Source organism: Alnus glutinosa, chromosome 11 (assembly GCF_958979055.1).
Source record: "Alnus glutinosa chromosome 11, dhAlnGlut1.1, whole genome shotgun sequence".
NCBI classification, from domain to species: Eukaryota; Viridiplantae; Streptophyta; class Magnoliopsida; order Fagales; family Betulaceae; genus Alnus; species Alnus glutinosa.
The window spans coordinates 7,445,859-7,458,303 of record NC_084896.1 but is presented as its reverse complement, the minus strand read 5'-3'; the positions used below and the strand labels follow the sequence as shown (position 1 = coordinate 7,458,303).

The 12,445-nt window shown below is 36.7% G+C and overlaps 1 protein-coding gene across 1 annotated transcript; it reads left to right on the top strand.

The window, feature by feature from the left end:
- Nucleotides 1-522: 522 nt before the first annotated feature.
- On the top strand, nucleotides 523-2,736 carry LOC133882728 (phytochrome 1-like). The gene is made up of 2 exons (XM_062321945.1): nucleotides 523-1,274; nucleotides 1,991-2,736. Exons 1-2 carry the CDS (start codon nucleotides 1,256-1,258, stop codon nucleotides 2,530-2,532), a joined length of 561 nt encoding a protein of 186 aa, XP_062177929.1. The 5' UTR covers nucleotides 523-1,255; the 3' UTR covers nucleotides 2,533-2,736.
- Nucleotides 2,737-12,445: the final 9,709 nt, after the last annotated feature.

Sequence of the window (12,445 nt, the reverse complement as noted above, 5' to 3'; positions counted from 1 at the left end):
TATTTTTTATTTTAAAAAAAACAAGTAAATCCCTACCACTCTTGGTCCACATCTAAGAGTTGTTTTTAAGTAAATCTCACTTATCTTCTTTAAAAGATTTTGATCCTGAAGAGAAAATAATATTTAAATTTTCAACAAGAAAAAAAAAAAACCGTGTTATATATTTATAATAAAAGGTGATCAGCATCCCAAACATTTTCCTTTTGTATCAATTGTTGAATTAATGGGCTTGCCCCGGTAGATATCAGGCCCAAAGACAATTAAAACCTACCCTTGTTGACAACTGTAGAAATGCTGGCCTTAACAAATTGTAGATAAAACTGATCGAACAACGTACATGAAGACTAAGAGCCATATATGCATGATGAGGATGAAGACTAAGACGTAAGAACTTGTGAAATGTAAAAAATATGCGACAAAAAAAAAAAAAAAAAAAAAAATTGCCCAAATCCATTTTAACTCATAGTATTCGACAAATTGGACTATCCTCATATGCGGCAACATCAGGAATTGGAAGAGCCTGTTTGGTTACCTGTTTTGGAAACAGTTTTCTGTTTCCAAAACAGTAAAACATGTTTTGGTATCAGCGTGCGCGTTTGGGTTGTTGTTTTTAAAACAAAAACAAGCAAAACAAAAAACACCAAAAAACACGAAATTAGGAAACAAGTCTAACATGTTTTCACGAAACTGTTCTTATTTTTTCAGAAAAGGCGCGCGGAACAACTCAACGTAATTGTTCTCATTTTAAGTGCACAGTGCCAAGGCCACCGTTCGAACCACCTCACGCTCTGTTTTAGTTTTCTCAATCTTCATTCTTCACGCGTCTTCGTTGATCTTCACAAATCACGCCTGCTTTTACTTTCCATCTTCACGCTTGCCTTCACTGCACCTTTCTCTTCAGATCACTCTTTCACCAACCTCTTCAATTCCTGCATCTACCCCATAACCTGGCCATCGCATCATCTTCAATTTTGGCTTTGAATTTGTGTTTCCTTCCATCCCAACTAACTCTACCAACCTCTGTTCTTCAGTAATTTCCTTCATGAGTTTTGTGTTATAAAAATGCCTTAATGTGTTGGAAAAGAAGATCTGATTATAGAAGAGATATTTGTGCCTCATTTGTCAAAACGGCTCCAATCACAAGATCGAAGAAGGATCTATGTATATATATCCTTTATTTTTCTTATAAGCTTTGTGGGTTCTTGATTCATGAATAAGGTGCAGAAATCTGGTCGGTTTCACGTGTTGCTGATCCATGCCCTGCAAATTTGAAGGTCAGTAACCCATCACTTTACCACCGTCTTATTAGGAACTCTCGGGTTATTTTTTAGAAGTATTTGTTTTGGTTTATTTTCCTTTTCTTTTCGGAACTTTGTGAAGTCTGGTCCTTGGGATTTGAATTATGTTTATATGGATATCAACAAGAATTTGGGGGTATGAAGTATAAACAAACAGTTTTGATTACTTAAACATGCCATAGAAGTGGGTTTATGTACTGGGTTTGACGATTTTGTCGTTATCTGCTCTGAGTTTGTGGGATTTTGTTGTGATCTGGGATTCGGTTTTTGAGGGAGGTGAACCCACTTCGGAGATTTTCTGGCAGAATCCTTTCCGGATGAGTGATGACGCTTTTTCTTTTTCTTCTTGGTGACCTTTTGGTTGAGAATAGACTTGTAAGGACTATGTGAATTGAAGTACCTTTTCTTTTCTTTTCTTTTTTTGGAGCTTTTCATGGGATTTTAAAAGGTAAAAGGGGCTGCCTTTTGGTATTGAAATGGTGGTGCGCTTTACTCTTTTCAACTTTCATGATGATTCCTGGTCCGATAGATTCCGGCTGACAAAAATTAGGTAATTTGATATGGGTTTTGAGTTTGATTTTTGTTGATGCGGATAATTTAGTGGTTTTATTTGTTGGGAGCACATAGTTGGCATTTCTATGTTTGGGGATTTGAACTTTAGTTCACTGGTTTTGCATTATTTCATGTATAAGGAGGGTTGGGTCGATTGAAATTGCTAGTGGAGGAAGAAAAAGAGAGGAACTGGAGAGGAAGGAGGGTTGAGAGATGTCATCAAAATCGACTAGGAGCAGTTCTTGTACAAGACATGGGGCCCGTGTGGTTGTACAGACCCCCATCAATGCAAAGCTTCAAGGAGAATTTGAAGAATCCAAAGGGTTGTTTGATTACTCCACTTCAATTGACTTCAATATCCGAAGGTTTAAGTACTGATAGCCTTATGGACGCTGGCTACCCAGGTGCTTCAGACCTCGGAGGTGAAGTTTGTGGGATGGCAGCTGTTAGGATTACTTCAAAGGATTTCCTGTTTTGGTTCGGTCACACTGCGAATGAAATCAAGTGGGGTGGTGCGAAAAATGACCCTGATGACAAGGATGATGGAAGAAAGATGCACCCCAGGTCATCGTTCAAGGCTTTTCTGGAGGTGGTAAAGCATCGGTGCCTACCTTGGGAAGATGTGGAAATGGATGCCATCCATTCCTTACAGCTGATACTGATGGGATCTTTACAAGATTAGATTGTGGAGGATGAGTCCAAAATTATCGTAAATGTTCCATCAGTTGATGACAGTATACAGAGAGTGGATAAATTGCGCATCGTCACAATGTCCCAGTCAATGCATGTAGGATATACGGAAAACTACAGTTATACATCCAATTTTCTTTTACTAGTAATATGATTTAGTTTTTGTATGTAAGAACTATGTACCAGGTTTATAGAATGAAAGCTTGCATATCTTATGTTCAATCAGTTACTTCTCTTCCCAATTACTTATATGTTGTACAAATTTGCTTCTCGAGTTCCATCTCAACTGTATTTTCTGCTCCATGTCCTATTGTGTTCTTCTATTCTCTAATGATTTTTGTGCTAGACCATAATCTGATAGAAGAGCGAAATATTGAAATCAAACTTACAACATATGGTCCTCAGGAACAAAATGGTCCTGTAATCTTGGTTGTTAATTCATGTTGTAGTCGGGATACAAAAGAAAATGTTGTAGGGGTTTGCTTTGTTGGCCAAGATGTTACAAAACAAAAGGTTATTTGGGACAAATATACACATTCAAGGTGTATACAAATATACACAGTTTTTTATTTTCTTCTTAAATGAAAACTGTTTTGCAAACAATTGTCCAAACGCATTAGGTACTGTTTTCTGTTTTATAAAACTGCTTTCGAAAACAGTTTGCCAAACACTTTTTGAACGAAAAAACAATAAAAACGGTTTTTTATTTTTGTTCTCGAAAACAATTCTCAAACACAAAAACAGAAAATCGGTTTGCAATTCTCAAACACAAAAACAATTCTCAAACACAAAAACCTACCCTTGTTGACAACTGTAGAAATGCTGGCCTTAACAAATTGTAGATAAAACTGATCGAACAACGTACATGAAGACTAAGAGCCATATATGCATGATGAGGATGAAGACTAAGACGTAAGAACTTGTGAAATGTAAAAAATATGCGACAAAAAAAAAAAAAAAAAAAAATTGCCCAAATCCATTTTAACTCATAGTATTCGACAAATTGGACTATCCTCATATGCGGCAACATCAGGAATTGGAAGTGTTTCTGTCTCAGACTGCAACAGTGGCACCCCTTTGGACCGTTGGTCATCATCTAGTCTCCGCTCTGCAGCAGCCTTCTTCTTGGCATCCTTAATGGCCAGGATTATGAAATCCACCTCGTCAATCTAATATATTAGGTTAAATCACTAATTAAATGGTCTTAAAAAATGAATTTAATTGTTTAATTAATATTATAAAATTAATTAAAAATCCTAAATTAAAGAAAAAGAAATAGATCGATGATGGAGAAACAATAAATAAATAATGTACGTACGTACGTACCTCTGTATTCATATCCAGTTTCTGACGCTCGAATCTCTCCAAGTGATCAGTGATTTTCAAGGTGGAGAGATCATCATTATCTTGATCAAAACCCCCATGCCGAAAGTCATCCCATCTTTTCGACCTAAACTGCAAACTGAAACAGTCGAGTTTCTTTTCAATTGTCTTGAAGATGTCCATTTCTTGCTTTTTGCTCTCTTCTCTTAGCATTGACCATTCCTCTAACTGCTCATTCAATTCTTGATTCGTTGATAACCACAAAAGAAACTCCGAAGCATCAAACTCCATGCATTTTTCCATCAACTCTCGGATTTGTTTCTTCTTTCGTCTTATTTTTTTGGATGTCTTAACTCCCGAATCTTCTTCTACTTTTAGAGCCCGTTTGCACTCCTCTATTACTTGTGTGTAGTCTTGATATGTCTCGCGTCTTGCCAACTCGTAAAGAAGAGTGACGTGGAGTTTGGCGAAGAATATTGAGTTGGGGGACGCTGCCAGAGCTTGTCTGGCTGAGTCAACCGCCTTCTTCAAGCGCTCATATCCTGCAGTAGAGAAGTCGGTACGAGCCATATTGTACAGAATATTTCCACGCGCGTAGTGGAGGATGCCGCAGCTGTGGCGGGAGAGGGATTCGTCGATTATATCCAGAGCTTCATTGTGCTTTCCTTGAGCGTGGCAAGCATATGCAGCCTCACATTCGCTCTTGATGGAGTAGTTGATGGATGAGGAGGAAGAGGCCGCGCTCATGTTCTTTCTGCAACCCATTTCTTGAAGAAAATTTAATGGCGGGATTTTTTTTTTTAATTTACAGCAGGGTTTAATTGCAAGATACAGGCGTTTATATATATATATATATATATATATATATATATATATATATACATCCTTGCCAAAGAAGGAGATGGACTGGGCGGGAGGGGCAGTTAGAAGTTAGAGGCTAACAGACGGATTCTTGGTTTTCTTTACTTCTCCGCAAAAAGTAAATAGGTATTAGTTTTTTTCTTCTTCTTATTTTTGGGGAGGTACAAGTATAAGCAGAGTTCGATCCATTTGTGCGTTTTGTTTTGAAGTATTGAGGGAGCTAGGGTTGTGTTTTGTTGAGTAGTTGGTGTCGTTTTGTCGAGCAGTAGTAGTCGTAGCTTGCGTGACTGAAGTGCATGCAGGATTTAACGTCCACGTGGCAGCAAAAGAATAGAGCTTGGTTCATTGTGGAGAATAGCTAACTGGCTTACTTTAGTATTCTAGAAGCTTGTTGATCAAGCAGGTGTGCAACAAACGCATGGCCACATGGGCTTTTCTCACGCGTGGCAGATTTGAAGGATAGGAAGCAGTCACTTGTCCTTGAAATTTTGCTGCAGTATAATGGTCTAAGGTTATAAACTATTATGCCTGGAATTTATTTACTATATATATATATATATATATATATATATAAATATATAAATAAGTAATGCTTTTCATTAAGAGTAATGCTATAGAGGAGACCTTTGTCCGTGCTTCTCTCTTTTCATGATTTTCGCCACCCATCGGAGCACCATCTATAGTTGTTTGGTGCTAAAGTTTAGGCTTTTGTTCGATCTTTTAAGTATTGGGTTTTAGTTTAGCCTTAGGATTTTTCAAAGTTTCGAGCTTTAGTTTATGGGTCATTTTCTGTTGGATCTATCGTAAGGCAGATTTGGTTTCCGAGAAAACTGGGGAAAAGAAAAGGGAAAGCTTCTAGATAAAGCCTTCATAACAGTTTGTGGAAAAGAGTGTTCTCTTTTTTTTCTTTCTTTTATGATTTTAGGTTGTCGCAGTTTTGTGGATTGTTTAGAGCTTTGAATCAACTAATGTAGAAAGTTTGTTTGGATTGGTTGAGTGGAAGTTTTTGTTTCCTTCACAGCAAGTTATGACAATTGTTTCTATTTTATTCATCTAAAAAACATAATGGCTTTTCTTGTTTTTGCTTAAATGGGTCAATTTTTTATATTGGGTTTGTCTTAGTTCCTTAATGCTAGCTATTTGTGACAATTGTATATGTAGTTGCTCATTGTAATCTTGAGTGTGGATGATGAGGTTCGAGAATGAATGACGCAGCACAATCGTAACTTGAAGAATTCTGGAGTCACACCAGAAATCTTGGCGTAACACCAAGAAGTAGTCACTACTTAGAGAACTTTCAATGGAAAACTGAATTGTATCTTCTATATCAAAATAAAAAGGTTACAGGGTCCTTTTATAGTGCTTATTCCAAACCAACGTAAATAAGGAAAACAAAATAAAAGTTCTAGTTCTAGAAGTATTAGGACTACTTTTACTACTTGGAAAAGAAAAGGAATCCACCGACAAATAAAAAAGATGCTCGACACATGCTCTGCTGGACACATGTTCTGGACACATGCTTCGTCAATGAATTTGGAGTTTCTCTCTTTTTCTTTTCTGTTTTCCCCCTTTTTTTTCGTATTCATTGGTAATGCGTCCTGCAAAAGCTTATTTTGGTTTTTGTCTGTATTTTCAGGTATTCATGAAGTAAGTTGACACAACCTAGATGCAGGGTACTGTTAATGTTAGATTTTTTTGTCGTAACATTGTTGCTATTGTGGGAATATGAATTGCTAAGTTTTTTTTTTTGTTTCCAATTACAACATGATGGTGCAGTGAAATTTATTTGTTCTTACTTTTTCCCGTTGCTAATTTCACTCTCCAGTTTGGAATAATGTATATGGCTTTGACATGAGTTGCATCAAGAAGCAAGCCCTGATGGAGCCCCTTGTTCACACATTTGATCATAATCAAATTGTTACGAACTGCGAGCTACTTAAGGTGGGAATTACTAGGGCATGCTGACACGAACATATGAAATAATATTAGATATTGTTTGATGGTGGATTTAGCTTTTTGGCTAATGTAAGTTCATTTGCTTCCCTTCATTCAGGTAATGGATATCTCCAAGATGGCTTCTGGGGATGCTTCCTTCACTGCTCCTTTCAAGCTTGTGGCAGAACGTGATGATTACATCCATTCACTTTAGCAAGTGTCATAAGTTGACAGGCTTCTCCACATTTTATTGTCAGGATTAAGTTTTGTTGTGGTACATGTAACGATTTAAACTGTTTACGGTTTAAAGGAAAAAACATTTCTTTATTTAACATATTTCATTCTTGAATTTGTTAATGCCCCATAAGCAAGGTTTATAAATTCCATATCTGACTATGGTATCGAGTCAATCAAATTTATATCCATGAGACCTTTTCTAGATTGGATGGCCATCGGCACACTTATTGAGGTTGTAGTTTAACTAGTGTGTCTTTCTGGACTGTCTTGGTGTCATTAGTTGGTATCTTATAATGCTCTTTCAACCATCACTGAATCACTATGAAGTGGAAACCAAGTGTGAAAACCTGTGGTTTAGCTTTTTGGGACATCTTGTTTGCATTGCCTTGTCTGTGTTTCTGTCTTTATTATGATTATATGCAAGGTGGTTGGACCAAGCTAGGTTGGTTTCAGCCATACAGGCTTGTTAAACTGTTAATATTTTTCAAATTGGAGTATCATGCGGGGACTAGATCAAAGGTTACTCATTGGAAGCAAACAGTTCTGTACCTGGAAGATGTTCTGACCATATGCCAAGGTGAAACATTAGTTCACTACAAAAAATTTAGATTTTAGCCACATGCAGTTAGCCATGTGGAGAAGGGTCATCCACGTTGCTAACTGCTAGCCACGTGCAGTTAGCCACGTGGGTCCCGCGTAGTTAATCCAGTTGTTGCTAAATGTCACTTAGCAACGTGGTATTTTTATACATGTGATTATTAAGTCACATGCCACTCACATGTGGCTAAATACATTTTTTTTTTAAATTTTTAGAAAAAGAAATGAAAAGAAAAGAAAAATAGGCACTTTTAGCCGCATGGAACTAACCCACGTTGCTGATCACATCATTTTTTAAAAAAAAAAAAAAAAAAAAAGAATAGAAATTATATTAATTTTTTTTTTCGCCGGAAACTTCTTCAAGGCCGGTGAAATCTTCCCCTTCCTTCCCCATGAAATCCAATCCAAAAAATCCCCCAAAAATCCTCCGGCGTTGGGCCGTGACCCTCTGGACTCCGGCGCCGTCGTCGACCACGAGTTTCTCTCAGAATCGTTCCAGTTCTCTCTCTCCAGCTCTCTCAGTCTCCCTCTTCCATCTCCCTCTCTATGTGAAGAAAATGAAAAAAGAAAAGAAAAGAAGAAGTGGAAGAAGGAAAGGCCTGCGTGGGAAAAAGGGGAAGAAGGAAGAAAAAAGAAGAGGAAAAAGAAAAGAAAAATTAAAGGAGGCGGGGGGAAATGATAAAAAAAGGGGGGAAATTAGAAAAAGTAAGAATGAGAGAGATAATTAAAGAGGAGGGAAATTAGATTCAAAAAAACAAAAACCCAGTCGCCTGGTTGTCGGATTCGAACCTTGCCACCAAACCAAAACAACAAAAACCCAAAATCAGATTCAAAATTCGGCCGGTCCTCTGATCTCTACATCACTGAAACATCAAGAGATAAGAGAGAGAGATCAGCACAAGAGAGAGAGTGAGAGAGATAGAGAGAGAGAGTACCTGTGGTTGACGAAGATCGGCAGCCGGCGAGAGTGAGTCGGCCGGATCTCCTCTCTCTCTCTCTCTCGATCTCGATCTGTATTTCTCTGAGTCAGACGATCTCCCCGAGTGGTGGCGTGCGGCTGGGCCAGTGGGGGTGAGTGGTCGACGAGAGAGAGAAGAGAGTGAGAGTGAGACAGAATATCAGAGAGATCAACGAAAGAGAAGAGAGTTTTGGGGATTTTTTTTTTTTTTGAGTTAGGCCAGGGGAGAAGAACATGTGAAGAGAAGAGTGAGAGATAGCATTAAATGTGAGGCGGAAAACAAAAAGTGAAAAAATTAATTGCATAGTCAAATTTGAAATGTCAATATTTCCACGTGCGTCCATACCGGTTTTTTAATTTTTTTTTTTTTAATCTATATAACAAACAGAGACGTGAGTTATTTTCCATGTGGCAAATAATCCACGTGGCTAAAATTTTCAAACAATATTACAATAATTCTAAATCCAAAACAACAATAAATTAACAACTAATAAACGTTATTGTTATTAACAAAACAAAACTACAAAAACTCTACAAATCTTCATGTCGAAATTCTTGGGGATCATGAATTCCCATACCGGGCGTCGACTCGCGAACGGGCGACTGATGCACAAGGAACGGCGTAGCAGGAGAGGGTGTCTCAACGGGAGAGTGCTGGCCCAGCGGTGATGGAGAATACTGCTGTCCAAGGGGCGACATCGGACCAATCATCATCCCATTACCTGCAAATAATAAAAACATTAAAAAATTAATCTATATGCATATCAAGTCCATATCATTGATAAAAAAAAATAAGTAGTTTACACAATTGTAATCATACCTGCAGATGCACTACACACGGACGATGTACTACCTCAGTTTGGAGGTGGTGACTGCTGAGCATTAGGGCTCGTGTGTGATACTCCCATGGAAGTGAGAACGGACTCGAAGTGCCTCATACACTGCTCCAAGGTCTCAAATTGCCTCATATGCTGCTCCAAGGCCTCATTCCTCTCGATCTGAGCCCGTAACAATATCTCCATCGTGGCAATCCTACCCTCATGTACGGAGTAGTTCCGAGATGTACACTGAGATGGTCCTGCCTCTGAGCGGGCCCAGTATGAAAAAGACGTCCCCCGTACAGGAGTAACGTTCGGCCCAACCTGTTGAACCCTCATCGCGTATTCAGGCCTCCCCAGCGCCTGTTCGTACTCGTCATTCGGTGCCCAATGCAACGTGTCTTCTGAGACATTCTGCGTAGCAGCAGGGTCACTCGATAAACTCCGTGTCATCCTCTCCTGTATGTTGTCAATATATAAGTTATCACATGCATAACTTAGAAATATTAAAAAAAAAAAATAGATCAGTAGTATACGATTATGTGAATTTTGTGTGGATTTTTGTTGATATCGATCATATGATTCTTGGGTAGCCTTTTCTGTAGATTATCTATCTTTTGCAGTAGAATACTCATTAGATTAATGCTTGAATGTTGAAAATCATTTTCCAAAACTAAAGAAATTTTTTTTTTCTCAAACTAAAAATATTTTCTGTTTGATAATTATTTTTTGTCGCATCAAACACAAAAAAAAAAAAAAAAAAAAAAAAAAAATGAAAAACATCTTCTAAATTTTTTGGGGTAATTACCTTTCCCCCCATGAACTACCAAAAAATGTGAAATGCCCCCATGAACTACCAACTCGACCAAAATAGAGCTTTCAACTACCAAAGACAACTATTTTCTCCCATTCCGTCAGTCAAAGGGGTTAACACAAACGGTCAACGGGTCACGTGACCGTCACACGCCGTTTTACCATCATTTTCTTCATTTTTTCCCCCATGAACTACCGCTATCTTCCTCTTCCCCCCCCCAATGAACTACCACTATCTTCCAACATGCCCCTATGTAAAACGGCACATGACCCGTTGACTGTTTCTTTTAACCCCCTTTAACTGACGGAAGGGGAAAAAATGGTTGTCTTTGGTAGTTGGATGCTTTATTTTGGACGATTTGGTAGTTCATGGGGGAAAAAGGTAATTACCCCAAATTTTTTTTACACCAAAACAAACGAAGCTTTAAGTTGCTTTTTATATCAGCTATTTTTCTTTAATATGAGAGCACTTCCACATGCTTATCTTAGCCTCATTTACTTAAAATAGGAAAATTCCCCAAAAAAATGACGCGCAATAGATATCCTAAGGATTCTCTAAACTAATCCAAAATCGTGAATAATCTTATAACTTCCCTTTATCATCATCATCATTATTATAATTATTTTAAAAATGCTTTTCCCTTTCTCTCTCTCTTTCCCTAATCTTGAGTCCATATACATCCTGACAGTGCCTTTGGGGTTGAGGTTGGTCTTTAGGACATCATGCAAGCCCTCGGCAGCATTGACGTTCTTGTGCAGTGGGGCTGATTTGTTACGCACTTCACTTACTACTCATGATTTTTTCGTCACTTTTGTAATAATATTTTTAAACTTTAAAAAGTGTTAATTTAGTATATTTATCTTTCAATTTTATTTTATTTTCAATTTTAACCTTGCATTAGGTTTTTCCGTTAAATCCTAACGAAGGGGTGTCAAAAATTCCGAATCACCCCTCTTTTTATTGGGAAAAAGGAAAAAATTGAAAAAATTTTGGTGTTTGTCAGGATTTAACGGAATTTGCAAAAATACCCAAGCTAGAATCTTTGAAAAAAAAAATAATATATTTTTTTTAAAAAAAAATATGGGTATTATAGAAATTTTTACAAGATTTAACGAAAAATTCTAACGTTGAAATTGAAAAAATACTGAAATATGGATACACTAAATTGACACTTTTTAAAGTTTAAGGGTATGATTGCAAGATTGATAAAAGATTAAGGGTGGTAGGTGAAGTTTTCAAAAAACAACTAAAAAAACTAAAAAAAGAAAGAAGGAAAAAGTAATCATAAAAAACATAAAAAAATAAAAAATAAAGTAAAAATAAAGAAATAATATTTAACTAGGAAAAGATAAATTATTACTAAGAAGGACAGATTAGGAAATGTTTTTTTTTTTTTTTTTTTTTTTTTTTTTTTTTTTATATGATTGAATGAAAATTTAAAAAATATTTGTGATTTTTCGCATGCGCCAAACACCGAAAAATGTTTTCGGCGGAAAACATTTTCCTAAAAAATACTTCCCTAAAAATATTTTATGACGGAAAGCTCAAAGACATTTTCAACTATCTTTTCCTATTAAACTTAGTCAAACTATGGAGTATAGCTGCAGAGGAGCAAATTAATTTTTCATGCCACGTGGGACTTGGGTCTGACCCTCGTCTCACGGATAAACGAATTCGTACGGACAGAATTCGGCCATTTTGTCCAGATTCGGCCAAACTTGCTCGCCGGAATCCGTCAACGACGACGAGACGTTGCCGGATTCTGGTAGCATTTGCCAGACTTCGATTTTCGTCTTTCGTAATTTTTTCGTGCGATTCAAACGGTGAAAAATATTTTCAAAAAAATTATTTTTTCTGAAAATGATTTCGCCAAAAACATTTTATGACAGAAATCATTTTACGTCGAAAACAAAAATAGCATTACATTCAAATAATCAAGGCCCAATGAAAACATATATATATATATAGAGAGAGAGAGAGAGAGAGCTGAAATATTCATTTATATATCCTAAGTATTCGTGGAAACTAATAATACTATATATATATATATATATATATATATATATATATATATATATATATATATCAAAAATATAAAATAAAAGGTACACGTAAACTCAAATAAAGAAAATAAATTAAGACATATATATTCCTCTCTGGAAAGCAGGAAGAAATTTGTTCCAAATACGACTCTGTTTTGAGTCGACTTCTTCCAAAGAGGAAGACCAGTACTTAAAAGACTTGTAGTTGTGATGGAAACCTAGACTGATACGAATTCCTATCTAAACAGATCGAACAGACTTGTCTATATATATTCCTCGATCTCTTTACAACTCCTTTTCTTTCTTCATTGTTAACAACT